At 41.6% G+C, this 20,007-nt stretch overlaps 1 protein-coding gene across 1 annotated transcript; it reads left to right on the forward strand.

Annotated features, from left to right (window-relative positions):
- The first annotated feature begins 2,536 nt into the window (after positions 1-2,536).
- Positions 2,537-19,646, forward strand: LOC113019376 (G protein-activated inward rectifier potassium channel 1-like). The gene is made up of 3 exons (XM_026163055.1): positions 2,537-4,310; positions 17,075-17,291; positions 17,701-19,646. Exons 1-3 carry the CDS (start codon positions 3,642-3,644, stop codon positions 18,372-18,374), a joined length of 1,560 nt encoding a protein of 519 aa, XP_026018840.1. The 5' UTR covers positions 2,537-3,641; the 3' UTR covers positions 18,375-19,646.
- The last annotated feature ends 361 nt before the right edge of the window (positions 19,647-20,007 follow it).

Here is a 20,007-nt window from a genome sequence, read left to right on the forward strand (position 1 = left end):
TATGAGCTTGTTCAAAGGTTAGTGGTTTATATATTTTAATCATTACTGAAGCAGCTGTACGTTGAGTTCCAAGAAAGGGAGAAATTGTTCTATTTTTGTCCCAGTCTTTCATGCTTTAACACGAACTGTTAAGGAATTCAATAGTAGTGGATTTTTTCCTTGTCTTGATTACACAAAATATCACCAAGGCCTGTTGTTGATCCATCAGCTGCACTTTGAGAACCAGTGCTTTAAAAATAATTGAATTAAAGTCAAGATCACATCGTACTTATTTTCTAAAGATAAGGTGCTGGTTAGCATTTCTTTGGAACAATCTAGAGCTATTGACTCAGCCTATTTTATCACCCGTGTAAATGTTATTGCAGTGGAATAGTGGTGGTAAACATTTCTTTATGGAACATTTTATTTTCTATTGAATAAAAAAGTAATAATAATAAAATGAATGTTTCTTCTGTTGTGTGATGAGTCTTTATTTAGGTTGTCGAAGCACTGCATTTGTCATTGAGTAGAAATGGTTATTCTGACTGATTGCACAGCAATTCTTGAGAGCTTTTTTCCTCCCACGTATGCATTTTCATTTGACAGCCAATATCATAAAGTATATATATATATATATATATGTATATATGAATAAAAAGGGACACTTTGTTTTTTTCATTGTGACCTTGGAGTGTTTTCTTGTTGACTGAGCCGACAAAAAACATCTCAGTCGTTAAGCAAATAAACTGATAACTATGTCTTAATCACAAAGTTTTTTATTATACTTTTATAATCCTCTGATAGGAATTTTCCGGAATACAAGTGCGATAGTGACGTAAGAGTTTTGCAGCAGAAAAGTTTAATAACTTAACAGTTACATCCGATAACTTGATATAGCGAATGCTTTTACTGTTTTTCATATAAACTGACTCATCAGAGCTCTGCCTGCTAATGTTACTAGATGGAAATTTGTTCTGAGTGTGTGTGGTTCAGGTAAATGATGGCTTCCTGTATTGCACAAATGTTTTCGTTTTTTTTTTAAGTCAAGTATCATTTACAGCTTAATTATTTTTTTTTTTAATAGCCAAAAATCCTTACACTCGGTGCACTCACACAAAGCTATCTTATCTTTGTATGTTGGCATAGTTTAAGAAATGCTTTGATATGATAGTTTGGGAATTAATTTAGATTTGTGGTCCACGGTAACTCAAAGATACGCGATCTAAAGAACACAAGCAGGGAGGAAAATCATCTCATGTGATCTAATCTTCTCATTCATAAGTTCAATATATATCCCACATTCTTACATTTGAATTCAAAAAGAGGAATATCATATCAAACTATTAGAGCAGGATCATGCTGTATGTTTGTGTGCGCTGGTATATATACAGCCCTGTTCCCAGAAGAGTTGTGACACTGTAAAACGTACATTAACTACAGGTCATTGTGAAAGAAAGTCTGGGCAAATATACAAGACTCTATTGATCCTGAACAACATATACACCTTTCTGAGCAACTTTGATGTTGCTTATTTCAGCAAAACAAGGAAAAACTGCAAGGTGTTTCTAGTAACATGATTTGATTCAGTAATAAAAGGGTGTGGGTGTGTGGGTGCAAAGCCCTCCTGTCTGTAATTCCTGAATAATGAAACAGAAAGTACAACTCAAGACATCCCGGGCTTCTGAAGAACTGAAATCTTTTATCAAGTCAGAACAATAAAACACTTAAACGTTTAAAAGTACTCCTCAGTTCCCAAACACTTCAGAGCATTGTTAAAGGAAGAGGTGAGAGAACGCACAATGTTGTGTTTGTAGAAATCTATATATAAAAAAAGAGTTTGAATTATTTGAGTGACATTGCCTTTTCTTGTTGTATGGAAACAGCAGAGTTTTCATTACTTACTAGTTTATGAAGCCCCCTTTCAATACATTGTGTAAACATGTATGTAATTGCACTTTATATATCAGTAATATACAATTGGTAATCCCCACAAAACCTGTATCTTCTGCAAACATCAACCAATATGTTTTAACTTAGTGTTCTGACTGACATTTTTCCATACACAATTATTATGATTTCATTGTAGAATACTTCATTTCCTGCTTTCTGGTGGTTGTTTTATTCTGTGTTTGATCCCGATGACCTGCATCATCCTAACCACTCAGCCAATTCAAATAGCTGTATATAAGCAATTTATTTTCTAAACAAAGTTACAAAGTGCTGAACAAAAATGATTAAAGCAACAAATATGAAAAGTTAAATTAAAAATAAATACCGTGGAGAAAAAAACAATTAAAAATTCAAAAATATTTGATAAAGGTGTTTGCAGCTATAGAAAGCCAAATTCTATTCAATTCAATTTGATTGCATTTATAAAGCAAAGTATAGATCCTTCAACAAAACCGAGAACCCCAACAATCAGAAGACTCCTTTTGAGGAAGCACTTGGCGACAGTGGGATGGAAAAAACTCCCTTTTAACAAAAAAAAAAAAAGGCTCAGTGAGGGGCAGCCATCTGCTGGTGCAAAAGACTTTAAAGCATGAAACGTCTTCAAAACGGTGTTTTAATCTATTTTCACGTTATAACGTGAAAATAGATTAAAACACCGTTTTGAGTCTATTAAAACACACACACACACACACACACAGAATATATGCACATATAACATGTGCTGATGACATGACTCATCTCATTACTCCGAAAACATCAGTACCATAGATTATAATTCCATTTTCAATATCAACCGATGAATTTCATATTCTGAATAAACCCTTTTAAATAAACATTTCATCGCTCTCAAGCTGGAACTTTACAATGAACGACCACTGTCATCCGATTTCATTTACTTCCACTGTAGAAACACTAGGTGGAGATAAACATCCACCACCAGGCGCCATACTCGTAATGACACGATTTTATAGTACAGCACAATGTTCTCTGGTGATGGGCACCTCGATAATTTAGTAATAACAAACAGATTTCAAAGCATATAAAAATCAAGTCGAAAACACAGACTAAGGATAGTAATGCGGTCAATGGTGAATTTGAATGTTTATGCTTTCGAATTATTGGAAACAGGCAAAAAGGAAAAATGAAATAAAAAGAAAAAAGCACTCCCTGGTCTGTATCCCCACGTAAGCCCACCCCCCGTGAAAGTGAAATCTGCCATCCGTGCTGCAGTTCCTCTACAGTCTTTAATTTGAAGTCACTCCTACCAGGACGTATTTCCTCGGGCACAAGCGCGCGCTGGAGCCTGCCGTCTTATTAACGCACAGGTTTACTGACACAGCACTGGATCTACAAAGGACCCAAGGACACAGACTTTTGAATCTAGTTAGCCTGATTAAAAGCAGCTAACACTGACATCATTTTTTGTACGGCTCCCTAAACGGATGGTATCGTAATAAAAAAAAGAAAAAAAGTTATCACTTGGGACCGAAAAAGGGACCGAGTATGAATGATGTATTGCGCAGAATCTCGGCTTATTTAGCCTACGATTAATTTACCGGAGAGAAGCGCATCTCCATCTCGTGGGATGCGAGCGGGGCATGTCTTGGCTGAATGCTGTTGCACGGTTTTGGTTAGACGGTGCCAAACTTGCGCAAAGAGCCCGATTCTGCACAAGAACTGATCGTTGCCAGTAAGGTGACCGAAAGCACACAATGTCAGCCATACGGCGGAAATTTGGCGAGGACTACCAGGTTGTAAACACCAACCGGATCATGACTTTTTCCGCGCCGGTGAAGAAAAAGAGGCAGCGATTTGTAGAGAAGAACGGCCGCTGCAATGTCCAGCACGGTAACCTTGGGAGTGAAACCAGCAGGTACATCTCTGATCTATTCACCACGCTGGTGGATCTAAAGTGGCGCTGGAACCTGCTCATCTTCATCCTCACGTACACGGTGGCGTGGCTGGTCATGGCTTCGATGTGGTGGGTCATCGCTTACATCCGCGGAGACCTGAGCTACGGCGGCCACAACTCGTCCTACACCCCGTGCGTCGCCAACGTCTACAACTTTCCCTCTGCGTTCTTGTTCTTCATCGAGACCGAGGCGACCATCGGCTACGGCCACCGGTACATCACGGAAAAGTGTCCTGAGGGTATCATCCTCTTCCTCTTCCAGTCGCTGCTGGGCTCCATCGTGGACGCTTTCCTGATTGGCTGCATGTTCATCAAGATGTCGCAGCCCAAGAAGCGCGCGGAGACGCTGATGTTCAGCCAGGACGCGGTCATTTCGCAGCGGGACGGGAAGTTATGCCTCATGTTCCGAGTGGGAAACCTGCGAAACAGCCACATGGTGTCCGCTCAGATCAGGTGCAAACTCATAAAGGTAAGCACGCGCGTTACCTGGGTAATAGCCAGAGGATGTTTCTCCTGCGCCACCTCAACTCTGAACGTGTTGTGTCTGAATAAAATACACTCTCAAATTGTTAAGTGTGTGTTAAGTGTTGTGACCGTTTTTCAAGCCATGCACCGAATTTCTGTTAATTCCCAGATTTGACTATTTCAGGGCAAAGATTCCCACTGGATGGCCTGGAATATACGAAGGAAAGCATGGACTTAGAACTTTTAACTGTAACTCTCCAAGTGTTAGAGCTTTTCCTATATATATATATATATATATATATATATATATATATATATATATATATATATATATATATATATAAACAACAACTTCCATTCACACACTACACCAAAGTAATTAAGTAATAGATAAATTGTACGTTTTTTCTGACCTAATGGAAGATTTATATTTTATAGGTACAGAACAGTCTGGACAATGAACTACCAGAGGTTTAAGATCAGCCTGTACGTGATTTGAAATGAGTTTAGCATCCCTGCTGTAGGGGCTCTGCTTTTATAGCGAGGCTCCATCGTGAGTTGTGCTTTAATAAGTGGCCATTTACTCCCCGGAGCATCCTACTTACAGCTACAGGCTGTGTATTTCAGCTCTGTGTTTATCAGCTCTCCTCTCTTCATTTCTGAGATGCTGAGTGAGCCGCCTGCTTCAGCGAGGGTCATCACAAACTGCCCCCCACCCCTCCTTCAGTCAGCAGTATGGCTGTCAGTGGGTTGTATATTCAAATTCAGCCTCAACTTAAGCTGTCCACAGATGAGATGAATGCCTCCCCCAGGAAATAGTTTGTGGCCAACTACAGCACAAGCACTTGGTTAAAAGATCATTTCTAAAGTTAACCGGCTACAATGGCTGTAATTCCTGTGGCCACTCTTTCCTAAAGACAGGACAAAATGTAACTATTAAATACTGAGACGTGACAGTGATTTGGCATTTTACCAGAGCAACTGCTGCCTTTCAGTGCTGCAAAAAATAAAAATAAAAATCCGGAGGATGAAAGGAGAGCTGAGGCAGCTGCTGTCGGCTATGATAAAAGGGAAGAGGAAAACATTTTGTGTCATGCAATTTCACAACTGAAATAGACTGAAACTGCAGCTTCAAACAGCAGTCTCTCACCAGGGGAATGCTTTTCTCAAGTCCTCTAAGCAACATTTCTTTTTGGCCTGCAGACCTTATGACTGATGGACAGTGCTCAACAGTGTCTGTGTATCTCAGGTGCTGAAAAAAGTCCAAACACAACAATTCATCACAATTTGAGGACTTTGTATGAGCCCGCATAAGCTCCCTGTAGCAGTGTTCATCAGTTTAAACCTTAATAGCCGGCAGCGCTTTGTTGTGACAGTTATCTGTGCTTTTGTTACTCCTTTGGAGTTGTGAGGTGATCTTCAGTGACGGCTCACTTTTATGAACTCACACCAACGAGTTGATTGTACTTAGTTGTTTATTTTGTTTTCTTAACCAAGTCAACAGAAAAAAAATGTTTAAAGTCCTTTTAAAATGTTTTAATCCCTCTATTTTTCATTTGACTTCAATAAAAAGAAAGAAATAATAAATAAAAGTCACTCATTATTAAAAGCCTTATTACTGCCACTGTTTCAGCTCTTTCTCCCATTTTTCTTTCATTACTTTATCAATTGTCCTTTAATTAACAGCTGAGAAAGGCAAAGGAAAAATATAGTGTCTTGATTGCACTTAATCACCAGTCTCACAGATGAATAATCACACAGAATGCACCATCATCAACTTTCCTCCCTCTGCAGAGGAGAGCAGTTCATTTCAGGCCGTTTTACACTCTGCATAGTCACCTCTAATGCATTCTGTCCTGTTTGAAATAACAGAGTGAAAGCAGTAAAACAAACACCCACGGGACACGCTGTAAAATTTCAGCCTCAATCAGAGCCACTGTAGATTTATCATTAAAGAGGAATTGTTATGAAAGTTTAAGCTGTATTCGGTTCCTGATACTGGAACTGAATTCATCAGTCAGGTGTGATTTGTAGCATTCACAGCAGAACGTACTGGAACAAATGCTGCATTACTGTTGCTGATTAGATACATAATGGAGACCCAGTACTTTAGCTGTGCAGGTAGCTTTCTTGGTCTTGTCTCACGTCTCAAGTTTAAGTGAACGTGCCAGCCTGGAGTGCTGCTTAATTACTGCATGGTAAACATTTGCTGTTTAGAGTGCTTTCATCCATCAGCTTTTTTTTTTCAGACTTTATTTAAACAGTCCTTGGCTTCCTTTCTAAGATCAGTTGATTAAATTTATGTGATGATCCTGACCTGGGATTTCTGCCAGTGAGTAATGATCATTAAATGATATTTTTAAGCTACAATCATTTATGTGTTAATGGAAGGTCAGATGTCCAGGACACATGAATCACGTGTAAAATAAAAATAAAAATAAAAATATTCAATTAACCTGCAGTAAAGGGTCAAAACCTGTTTGATGAATTCATAAGTCTTGTCCACATTAGCTGATTGTGATATTTTAAGAAGAAGCCTTCATCATCTTTGGATCCTGGACTAATCGTGCTGTGAAATCTGTGTGCAGGGTATGATTGTAGCACTGCTGCATTGTTCCTTTTTTCCTGCCCATGTACGTCACTGTGTTGTCAGACTGCACAGCGGTGTATTGTAGAGTAGATTGATTCAACATAGCCCTCTAGTACTACAGCTGCACTGTGCAAACGATGCCATGGCTCATGTTCAGGTAGCACGCCACTCAAGGTCACTGTCAGATTTTTTGCCCACAAAGCTGGCTGAAGAAATGAGGCATGCTGCAGTAAATCCTAATGATGGAGCAGTGCAAACGTACGGTGGCACGGAGATACCTAGGCATGGGCCATAAATATGCTGTGGGACCTGGATACTCTGGACTTTTGGGAAAAAGTAAAGTTGGTGTGTGTGCAGTCAGTGAATTATTACAGAAAAGAATACTTGGTGGAGTATTTGGACTCTTCAGCTATGTATTTTCTGACTCTTTTACACAATGATGTAAGAAACTGTCACTGGAGTCCTAAATAATTCCCCCTTGCATGAACATTGCAAGGAGGAATTAATGAACATTAAAGCCAACACTGATCTCCTTGAGTTTGCCCTCTAACTGCTGGATGTGAATTTTACTGAGTTTCATCAGTAGAAGTTTAGAGGACTGAAGCACAAGTAGAAATGTAAAGTAGGAGGTGATGGTGGGCGTGCCTCTTTCCATTTCACATGTCTCTTTTATCGACAAGCTCAGTGACATGTGGGACTTGTCTAGAAGATGCGATAAGAATATAAAAAATTTACTTTAAACATTGTAGCCTTATTTCAATCTCCCACTCCCTTCTTCCGTGACTTGTGACCAAGACTCGGAGATACCTGAACTTCTGCACTCGGGCTAGCAACTTATTCCCAGGTCGGAGTGGGCACTCCATCCTTTCTGCCTGAAAACCATGGCCTTAAACTTGGAGGTGCTAATTTTGGTAAATGGACTGGTTCTTATATAGCGCTTTTCTACTCTTCTGAGCACTCAAAGCGCTTTACACATTTGCTGCACATTCTGAAGCAAACTAACCCATTGCAAACTGGAGGTCATGGCTTGAAGGAGCTATCAGAACTAAATCAGCTGGAAAAAGCAGATCCTGAGAACACCAAATGTGACACCCTCCACCCTTTGGCTGCCACAGCATTTGTGACGAAGAGCAGGAGTAGGGAAGTCCAGCAATGGAAAACATCAGACTTGCTGATAGCAATACAAATCAAATTCCAACTACAGTAATACCAGGATTACCATCCACAGGGCTGCAGTGAAATTCCCTCTCTAAGTCCACAAAACACATTTTAGAATGATTCAAAAATACTCACAAGAACGAAGAGTTAGTTATGGGTTATGGCACCAGGATAAAAACTGGGTTATTCGTCCTGAATGTAAGATTCAAGTAACCAGTTTGCAGTGCTAGATGTGAATTCATGAACCCATTCAACTGCATCCAGTTCAATACTGCTGTTAGACAAGTGTATTTCAAGGCATTTGTTGGCATAGTGTACATACATATAGCCACTTTTAAGAGAACTAGAAAGAATGCAGCTTTAGGCTGTATTATATTTCACCAGACACAAGTAATTAACTTGTGCCTGGTGAAATATAATAGCAGATCCCAATTTTATGGTTACACATAACAAACTTAATTATGAGCAGAAACACAGCTCTCTGGCAGTACTGCCCACCCTATATCCACAATGCATGTTAATGTAAAAACATAAAAGTCCTTGAAATTCCATTAATATTGATGCAGCATTAATTAATAAACCAGTGGAATGCAGAGGTGCTCTGACCCCTGCAGCACAAGTGAAATATAATATTAAAATGGAAACATGCAGGCATGTGGGTTGCCGTCAGAGCGCGGTCGTAACGAGCTTATCTGGCAAGAAAAAAAATTGGTAGGACAAAGGAGATGGAAGCAGTAGACAGCAGCAAGTGTGGCAAACAAGACTGAACAAAAATGCAGCGGGGGAGAGTGACAGCTGGGCGGTGCTCGTCAGTGTCAACAGAAGCTTGTCTCAGTAGGTTGGTCCACAGCAGGAGATAAGTGATAAGGGCGAGAAGCAGAGAGACAGGCATGCATGCAGGAGCTTAGCGAGACAGGCCGGCAGATATGCCGGCATGACTCGCAACATCTGCCACCGTCTAACTCTGAAGGACAAGCAGGGAAAGCAGAAGAAAGAAGAGAAGAAGAGGCAAAAGCGATAATGTTGTGGCAGACAGATTGAGAGATAGAATGCAACGTCTGTGCGAGAATCACATTTTATCTCCCGCTCAAAGCCCAGTAGCTGGACACATGTCCACATTTGCATGTCAAACACAAAAGTAATACATTTGTGTTGCATTGTTGATGTCTGGGTTTAGTATCTTTCTCAAACACATGCATTTGCACACACAGTCCACACAAACTCTCACTGAAGGGGAAGTGAGTCACCAGGGAGAGGGCCTGCCTTCACTCAACTTGAATCTCAGGTGGCTTGGTAAATTAAGCACCCCCTCCATATCAGGACCTCTTCCAAAGGCCATTAATTTCCCCCCTGTGGCGCTGACTGTTTAGCAGCACTAAGAGAACACACAAGGCTTTTACATTGTTAAAGCCATCCAGCAGCTTTCTGCGTCCTTGGCAGGGGTATAATTCTGTTGTAGCACTACAGCGCTAGTGAGGCAAGCAGTGAGGATTTATTAAAATCAGCAGTTTTACCTTTACACCCAGAAATAAATGACTTACCAGTACACTGGTTTCCAAATGGGAAAATCTAGTGCAGTAGCACCATTATTATATTTAAATAGAAGGAAATCTTGAGCTTTGCCTGTTTTTGATGTCATAAAGATTGCTGCTAAAAAGAAGGGCAGTTAGATGGATAATTAAGCTGGATAAAAAGGATTTAAGCAGCAATACCTATTACCACACTGGACTGCATTTTACTGTTCACTAAGTGTAAATATGAAAACATCAGAGGCATAATTGAAGAGCCTCAATGTTAGCATTTTTCCACCCTCTTATCTATACCATAGTTAGACAAGAGGGTTCAGTTCTCAATAATCAAGGCACTTGGTAATGTAAGGTAAAGCCTTAATAATAACAGAGAGAAAACCCTAACAATCAGAAGACCCATATGAGCAAAGACTTGGCAACAGCAGGAAGGAAAAACTCCTTTTTAACAGGAAACAACCATGTGCTGCAGCCAGTTTGGGAGTGAGGGGCTGGAGACAGGACAAGTTCTGTAGCATACAGTCTGTACCAAGCAGGAGGTCATATTTGTCAGATAATGACATCAACAATAAAAACAAACATAAAAAAACCCATAAAAATGGGTGTGCTCTAAAAGGAGCTACTGTAAAGTTTTTTTTTATTAAAGGCTGTAAAAGTGTTAAATTCATTGCTGAAGTTGGGTATTTCCCCACAGGAGTCAGTGGGGACTGTCTTGCTTTTGAAGCCAGCCACAAGTAGCCAATGCAGGAACTACTGTTTTTGCTACTCATTTCTCAGCCCTGGAGGTTGCTGCTTTGAAATGATAGCTTTGTGCTGCTAAGCTAAGCAAACTGCCCGATGAATGCCACTTTATATTTATCATGCAGAGTGAGAGTAATATCTCCAAGCTCTCAGCAATAAAGTGAAAAGTATTTAATGTCAGACGATGTAATCCTATAAGCTGGGATTTAGACCAAAAGCAAAAGGAAGGGCTGCTTTTGTAAGGGTGTCTGTTATTTATAGTGGCTACCGGTAAGACAATCGATCCAGGAAGTCCAGCTGGAGTAAACAGATTAATGCATTTAATGGCTTAACAGTTGCCAAAACACTTTACAGCGGACATGACCTGATTGTTTTAGGCATCAAAGATGGAATTACTTTATCTTTAATGGCAAAGGTAAACAGAAGCAGTTTGTTTGGTTTGGCAAAGCCACCCTATGCAGGCACCCCTCCATTCCAGGCATGATCAGACTCTGACTGAGGAGATTTTACATCTCTTCCTTGATGAAATCCCCAAATCGAGTAACATTATTTTATTTGTTACAAGAATACACCCCGTAGACTGACAGATCAAAGGCGCGGTGGGTGGTGTAGCTTTTTACAGCTTTTTCTGCTTGTTTCCTTTTAAGTAGAGTTCTCACTGTTACATAAAAAACATCCGCATTTCTTGCTTTTTCGACTTAACTTCAGTGGACATGTTACATCGGCTCCCCGTCTGCGCGTTCAGTGAGCGGCAGCCACTGATGCAGCATGATGGGTGACACTTTCCCTCAAGAAGGCGAGCCGGGGATCTGTGGGCACAGACGTCTTCCTGTGAAATGTCACACCCTTCTGTCCTCAACATCACGGTGAATACAAATGACAGGCTGTTTGCCATCTGTGAACCGATTGGCTCCTTGCTCAAAGGGCCGGGGAGGCCACTCTTCATGAAAGTTAACAGTAGGCGACGGGAAGAAGATATAATCTATTTAATCTACTAATAAACATTAACAACGGGGAAAGATGATTTTCACCCTTCTGTTTATGTATGAAATGTTAGAACTCATATGGGTATTATCAGTATTTTTTCTTTTTGGCCTTTTCTTTGAGCTTCTTTCTTGATATTTTCATTTAACACATACTTTACTTATTTAGATTTGCCCTATTTGGTCTACATTTGGTCAACAATGTTGGTTTTTTTAAGGCCAGACTGTTGCTGAGAATTTCAATGGGGTCTAATCTGCTGGAAATTATGAGGTGTGTACACAGTGAATGAAAAAAAAAATGAAATAAAGATTACTGGTGCTTGGGTTGTCAGAACGAGATGCTGGGAAGGTGAGAGACTATTGTTTTAACACCTTCATTCTCACTTTTACCCTGCATGTCTGCCAGTCAGTGTGACAAGTACATTTCAGTGCTATTGCCTCCTCAGGTCAGTTGTTCTTGCTTTTACCACTATACAGCAAAAATACACTTCATTAGGTCCACATTGCTTACATTGTGTTGGATCTCCTTTTGCATTCAGAACTGCTTTAATTCATCATAGATTTGGAACCATCAGAATTTTTGGTTCATATTGATATGACAGCTTCACACAGTTGCTGCAAATTTGTCGACGGCGCATCCATGATGCAAATCTCTTTTTCCACCACATGCCAAAGAGGCTGTGTTTGACTGAGATCTGTGACAGTGGAGGCCATTTGAGTACAGTGAACTCATTGTTGTGCTCAACAAACCACCCAGTAGAAATTTCAGTACTGAATAGCTGTTAGCTGGTGGTCTTTTCTTCCAATATAACAATTGAAAGACGTCACAGATGTTACTTTGGCATTGGTTTGAGGTACTTCTTAAACATTGCCTCGATATCTTGATTAGACTTTGTAGAGAAAGTTTGCATTTAAGGTTTTTTTCTTTGTTGTTGGTTTGTTAGTTAGAATAAATGAAATTAAATTAATTATAATTATTGAGAAAAGAATTATATAAAGAGAAAAAAAAAACCCTAAATGGTGGATTGATGTAATCCATTTCACATGTTGTAAGAGATGTTCTGACATGAACTCTGTATAGGAGCATGGTCTGTCCGTCTATGGTTAAGTTGTACTGCAACCAGTTTTGATCAGCGTTAGGGGTTTAATTATGTTTGCTGGAAAGTTTAAGATGGTTTGAGCTTCATGACACGGTGCGTTAATGTTGCTGGAAGCAGCCATCAAATGATAGATACATTGTGGTAATAAAGGGACGGACATGGTCATCAACAATAATCAGCAAGGCTGTGGAGTTTAAATGATGCTCAGTTGGTGCTAAGAGGCGCAAAGTGTGCCAAGAAAATATCCTCCACACCAATGCACCACCACGACCAGCCTGACAAGCTGATACGAGGCAGGATGGATCCATGGGATTTATGTTGTTTATGTCAAATTCTGACCCTACCATCTGAGTGTTACAGCAGTTGGGGCTCGACAGATTGCTGCTGTAACATTAACAGATTTTTCCAAAGCTTTTTGTCCCCATCTGACAAGACGTGTAGGTCTGTCGAAGCAGTTCTGGGAGCGCTTTGTATTTAGTTGCTGTTGTTTTGCAACAGTACTACCACAAGTGAGCCTGGGACCAAAGATAATGTCTACATCTTCTTCATTACGGTCCCGTTTTTCAATAAGTGTGGCTGATGGAAGCAATTCTCAGCGACCACTTCTAGTTTACAGGCTTCACCCTGTCTGCCTTTGAGCACCAAAAACAACTCATTCTCCCCACTTTAACTCTCTAAGTATCCAATTTCATATGGTACCATGTGAAATTCCAGAAGGAAATTGCCTTTTCAATGCTATTCCAGTGGACTTTAAACGCAGCTTCGGTTACCTTTTGATCAAGGTGTTACGTTCCCCTGAGGGGTCTAGGCGGTGAGGGGGAAGTAACAAAAGGTGTCCAGGTCAGAAAAAGGAGTCAAGGAGGCAAAAGGGTTAAATTAAAGAGTTTTATTAAAGTAGCTCAACTAAGAGAGACGGACAAGCCGTTATCACCATAAAACACCAACAAAAACAAAACTCAGGCGTTGGTCAAATAAAGCAAAAAGTCAAAAGGAAAGCGCAGCTCACTAGCTGGACAACACACTACGCAGCTCACTAGCTGGACAACACACTACGCAGCTCACTAGCTGGACAACACACTACGCAGCTCACTAGCTGGACAACACACTACGCAGCTCACTAGCTGGACAACACACTACGCAGCTCACTAGCTGGACAACACACTACGCAGCTCACTAGCTGGACAACACACTACGCAGCTCACTAGCTGTACCCACACAAAAAGGCACTCTGGCCCAGAGCTCACCCTGCTCTGGGCTTAAATACCCTTAATTGCTGATGGGAGTCAGCTGTACAGGAGGGAAAGGTGGCACCTCAGGCAGGAGGTAGTGGGACACGCCCACACAGGCACCTTCAGGAGAGAGAGAGAGGCCCTGCTAGGGCCGTAACACCCCCTCCCATAAATGCAAACCCATGGTTTGTCAAATTTACGATAACACAAAGTGAGTCCATAGCCGTTTCATGAAGAAATTGCAGGCTTTCCACCTACCAAACCCCATAGCACCGGTTAGGCATTGCCTGCGGAAACTGCCAATCCCATCTCAGTGGGTTCACAACATTCCCAGAGAGTGGCCCCAAACCCTCGAAACAGTGTCCCATGGGATAGCCAGGGCTTCGAACTATCACGTGTTGAGAACCCAGCAGGCAGCTAGCGGGCTTCACTGAAACACAGACATACTTGTTAGCAAGGGGTGCAGATCTGAAGGGTGGTTTTGAACATGAACCGGAGAAAGGATCAACCAGCGGCAGCTCAGGGTTAGTTGGCCTCGTACACTGATTACGGGGTGCTACCGAGCAACTGTGCTCCAGGTTTAGCCTTTCCGTAGGCCTGGCAAGCTTGTCAGTTTGAGAGCCACGACTGACTTTTCTCAAAACAGGCCCCTTTTGTGTTGAGTGGGCTTTCTGTTTGAGTGCCAGTTTGACACAATTGGCAACCACATGGCCAGGCTTGTGACAGAAAAAACAGTTTGGGCCTAGGTCTTAACACCATAACTGCGTTTTCCTTCTTAGCTGGCCCACTCTCACCTGTCCAGGATGCGCTATAGCGCAGAGGGATATCCTGTCCTACAGCACTTGCTTTGTGAGTCAGCCTAAACTCATCTGCCAGGGTGGCAGCTTGCTGTAGAGTTGTAGCCCTCTGTTCACTTAAAGGGCCACAGACTTAGGAACAGAGTTTTTAAAATCCTCCACCAGCATAAGCTCACGTATGGACCCCACATCATTAACCTGGCTTGCCGCACACCACCTATCAAAGAGCCTCGCCTTCTCCCTGGCGAAGTCAAGATAGGACTGTCCCTGCGCCAAGTCCAACCCTCGAAAATGCTGCCTATAGGCCTCAGGTACCAGTTCATAGGCTTGGAGGACGGCACTTTTGATCTTTCCATAAACCAGGCCGTCCTGCCTAGACAGACCAGAACACGCTGCTTGAGCCTTACCTGTCAACCGACACAGCAACATCACCCCCCACACATCTTGAGGCCACTGCAGTGCAGTTGCCAGGCGTTCGAACACACTGAAAAAGCTGTGAACACCGGATTCACAGAAGTCTGGAACCAGGTGAATGTTATTGCTCACAAACGAGCCTCTAGACACCTGTACACTAGCAGCTGTGTCAACCATTTTGGGGATGGTGAAGGGTTAGGAAAACACAACCTAATCAAGACAATTAACAGACAACTACACAACCTAATCAAGACAATTAACAGACAACTACACAATGTACTTTGGCTGACCAACTTACCTCTCGCCACACCCACCTTAACAAAAACAACTTACCCAGTTCCTAAACACGACAACCTTGCCCTACCTATCTTCCGGAGCGTGCTGGGCTCGAGGCAACTTTAAAGGCAGAACTTCAGCGACCGGAGCCCTGAATTGCCTACCCCCGACAGAGAATTAATCCCCACCCAGGATTACTCCAAAAACAACAAAGGCAAAATAACAAAAGAGTGCCTGAAGGAGGAACTTAAAGCTCAGCTGGACACTCACCTACCTTAACTGGGAAGTTATGGATCTCCAAAAGGTGACAAAGCGAGATAATCAAAAAACCAAATCCAACACAGAACTCCCTTTTCAAATATCCCGGACAAACCCCCACTTGTTACGTTCCCCTGAGGGGTCTAGGCGGTGAGGGGGAAGTAACAAAAGGTGTCCAGGTCAGAAAAAGGAGTCAAGGAGGCAAAAGGGTTAAATTAAAGAGTTTTATTAAAGTAGCTCAACTAAGAGAGACGGACAAGCCGTTATCACCATAAAACACCAACAAAACAAACAAAACTCAGGCGTTGGTCAAATAAAGCAAAAAGTCAAAAGGAAAGCGCAGCTCACTAGCTGGACAACACACTACACAGCTCACTAGCTGGACAACACACTACACAGCTCACTAGCTGGACAACACACTACACAGCTCACTAGCTGTACCCACACAAAATGGCACTCTGGCCCAGAGCTCACCCTGCTCTGGGCTTAAATACCCTTAATTGCTGATGGGAGTCAGCTGTACAGGAGGGAAAGGTGGCACCTCAGGCAGGAGGTAGTGGGACACGCCCACACAGGCACCCTCAGGAGAGAGAGAGAGGCCCTGCTAGGGCCGTAACACAAGGATAAAGAATATGTGCATATATATAGTAGCAGTAGTTGGGTTTCACATGAAAAGTACTCACCAAGTGGTAGGTACTGCAAAGGAGAGGTTAAACCTGACAGATTGACAATCTGTCCTCATCAACTCAACTATAGCCTGTAAAAAGCTATTTTTGTGCAGGAATATTAGCTTCAATCAAACACACTGACTTTGAACCAATGAGACTCCAGGCTAAAAACTGGTTAATGCTTCAGTGGCTTTGGACCCTTTCACTCTCACATGCACCTCTTTCGGGTGATGTGTAGGAAAGTTCAGGGCTCTAAAATGTGTGTTAAAATGGGTCATAAAACCTTTTAGCTGTGTAGGTAGAGTCATTTGCATGTTCTACATGAAAGCAAAACAGTACTTTGAAATTCAGAGGGTTTTTTTTTTAACATGACGACAATATGATTCAATTAATTCATTTTGTCAGATGTGTTTTCCTCAGCTGGAAATACACTTCCATAAACAGCAAACACCACACTGATAATGTCCTAAAGATAATTTAGGTGACAAGAAGATTCTCGACACTTTCATGTCTGCATGGCAGATATGACCGGTAACTTCTTTGAGTCTATGCTGGTTGCCTGGCAACTGGTCCCAGCATAGTCTGACCACAACCTAGTACAAAACTGTGAATTGGCATGAATTTTTTTACACTTTGCTTTCTGCTTTGTTTTTGTTTTAAATCAAATAAAATGTAACAATAATGTCAGGTTTTAAAGTGTCCACTTCATATCAGTGATTTTAAGACTCTCTTGCTAGTTTATGAAGTTGCTAAATGCCAATCACCAGCATTATCTCAGTCAGGCTTTCTAGTTTATGTAGCTAGGTCCCTCACGAGTCAAAATCTCAGGAGTTCTGACTTGAGGCTGCAGAGCAATCTGCCTCAGAGTCAGAAGGACTCCATCTTTGTAGAAACCCTCAAAACCCCTTTTATGAAAGATTAGAAAATCCATTTAATGTACATCTTTTCTTCCTTACACTGCCTTGGTGGGAGTGTTGGTATAAACTTCAATGTTTGTGCTAAAATGTCCTGTTCATTTGTGTCCACAGTCTCGGCAGACCCCAGAGGGCGAGTTCCTGCCTCTGGATCAGTGTGAACTGGATGTAGGTTTCGGGACGGGGGCGGATCAGCTCTTCCTAGTGTCACCTTTGACTATCTGCCATGAGATCAACAGCAACAGCCCGTTCTTCGACCTGTCACAGCGCTCGCTCATGAACGATCAGTTTGAGATTGTTGTCATTCTGGAGGGCATCGTGGAGACCACTGGTAAGAACGTATTCTTATTTCTGAGGTCCTTTTGCTGTCTTGTTTAAAAACAACTAACTTTGTGTAAGCATCGCTGTCCCTTATCATTTGTCTCATCATCATTTAGCAGGTGTTAGATGGAGCTTCTCAGTAATATAAAATGAAATATTTAACACAATGTTTAATTTCATGGTGTTTAATTATTCAAAACACAAGGCTGCTTCCATCTCTGTTAGTTTTTCATGTTTCCCTCTCCCTTGTCCCTGAAGCAGTTCACCACTTTCATATCAGCTTCCTGTCTGGCTGTCAGTCCATTTTTATTTAATTCAGTTTTCCTCATAATGTTACAGTGTGTTAGTCATCTCCTCTTTGTCTTTTCCCTGTCTGTATTTGAAAATTTTTTCTACTCTGTCTTTTCTCTTCATCTCAGGTATGACATGCCAGGCAAGGACATCTTACACTGAAGATGAAGTCTTGTGGGGTCATCGCTTCCTCCCTGTCATGTCTCTTGAAGAGGGCTTCTTCAGAGTTGATTACTCCCAGTTCCACAACACCTTTGAAGTCCCCACACCTCCCTACAGTGTCAAAGAGCAGGAGGAGAAGTCCTCCCCGACGTCACCCAACCCCCTGCCTGTTGCGCCTACTCCCCCTTCGCCTCTGCTGAAGAACAGCAGCCGAGTAGGCCGCAGGGAGAGGCTCCTGTCAGCTGACAATGCAGACCATGTAGACGATCAAGTCTCCAGGCTGCCCAGCAAACTCCAGCGCATGAGCTCCAGCAGGGAGGAGCATCTCTGGAGGGGGCTGAAGACTGGGTCAGCCTTGCCTGGGGGGAAGGCCTCCAGCACAGGAGATCTGCCGCTTAGTATTCAGAGGCTGAGGTCCAGCTCCATCCCTGTAGTGAGGCAAGGACATCCGGAGGAGCAGGTCCAGCTGTTGTCTTTGGATGGAGAAGCTGAGGAGAGTGAGCTGGAGAAGCACAGATTGCCCACAGCCATTAGCACCATTGCTGCTCCAACCCCAGCACCAGTCCAGATCTCCTTGGTAGGGAGTCGGCCAGAGGACAACCTGCCTCCCAAACTGCGCAGAATGAATGCTGACCGCTGACATCTGCAAACTACCTTCAGGACTAAAACTAATTTGAAAAATTTATCAGGCTTGATGGGCATTGCATATAAGTAAAGTCTACTGTGATCTAATTTTGTTTGTTTTTTTGTAATTTCTGCAGATTCTCTCCAGTTTTCAGTATTTCTTATCAGGCTCTTTACTAAGTTGTCCATTGCCACAAATAGAAGGACAACACCAATAAGCCATCCATCCGCTCATACTGTGACTCAGTTTTGATATATCACCATCTGTGCCCCCCACTGACTTTTAACATTTATGTCCTTGTGCTTGTTCCTTTCATTTCTTTTCCCAGAAGTTGCATCAAAGACTTTCTTATGCCCTCAAACTGCTGTATCCACTTTTTAAAATTGAACAAGCACCAAAGTGGCAGTTATAAATCAGACTGATCATTTGCTAAACCAGCTCCCTTAAAACAGTGACTGTCCAGTGGCTTCTTAGCAAAGATAACCAGGCACGGCAAGTCTGTCAAGCTTTGGATTCACTTATTATTCTTGATTTCTCATATAATAAGTGTGCAGTGGTGTTTAAATTAAGCCTTTACCAAACATAAAACAATGTTCAAAAATATAAGAAAGTGTTTTAGAGGTTTGCTCATTTGTATCAATGTAAAATTTATCTGTAGCAGATGCTGTTTGCTACGGGACAACCTACTGTAGTAGTCAAATACTACCTAATCTCTAAAAACAGATTTTGCATATGAATATGTACAATCTGTAGGCAAGACACAACATTTCTGTACCAGGCACACTCTGGTTTCTTTTTGTAGTCTTTTTGTAGTCCAGGTGCACTTTACTAGCAATGCGCCGATATGATATTTGGATCAGATTTTGGTCCGAGCCTAATTGTAAAGGCTGGATTGGATATTGTTTAAAACGAGATGATCTATGACCAATCTATTCATTTTTACTGTATTTGATTCACTCAGCAGCAACAGTGGTTGCTATTGGCCAAGCTAACAAAGTACTAAGTAAGCTAACAGCAAAGCAGCAGTTGATGCTTTCTCTTTCTTGGTCCTTCATTTGTTTGGAAGCTTTTATTACTCTTTATTACACTCTTGGTTACATAATGTGCTTGTGCCAGCTCAACTTCACACCAATATATTGAGGAGCAGTAAAAGCAGGTGAACTCAGATTGAGAGGAAGTAAAGGAGACACTTGCATGACTGTCAATGAAAGCAGTGTGCAGTAGGCTTGCACTGAGCTCGGACTAATGCAAATAAATTAGACAAATAATAAAATAAATTTTTCCTGTTGTTGTTTATTATTTTATTAATAAATATAAAATCAAGTACATTTCTATTCTTGGATGCATGTATTTGTTAGGAAAGCATGATTTAAGTTGAGCCTGGTGCTAGCTAAAGCATAAGGAATGATACTCTTCCTCACAGTGAGGATTACAGTTTACTGATTTATCTCTGGTACCGGATCAACAGATACTCAATGCCAAGATCTCAGTATTGGATCAGAATTGGTAAAAGCAGGATTGGTGTGTCCCTATTATTGACTAACTTTGGTTGATAGTCATTTTGTAGAACAATAGAGGAATATGCATTAGCTAAAACACATCAGATAACTATCACCTATTGCCTAACAATGATTTGAGTTTTTATTTG

The sequence above is a fragment of the Astatotilapia calliptera genome, chromosome 3, assembly GCF_900246225.1.
Source record: "Astatotilapia calliptera chromosome 3, fAstCal1.2, whole genome shotgun sequence".
NCBI classification, from domain to species: Eukaryota; Metazoa; Chordata; class Actinopteri; order Cichliformes; family Cichlidae; genus Astatotilapia; species Astatotilapia calliptera.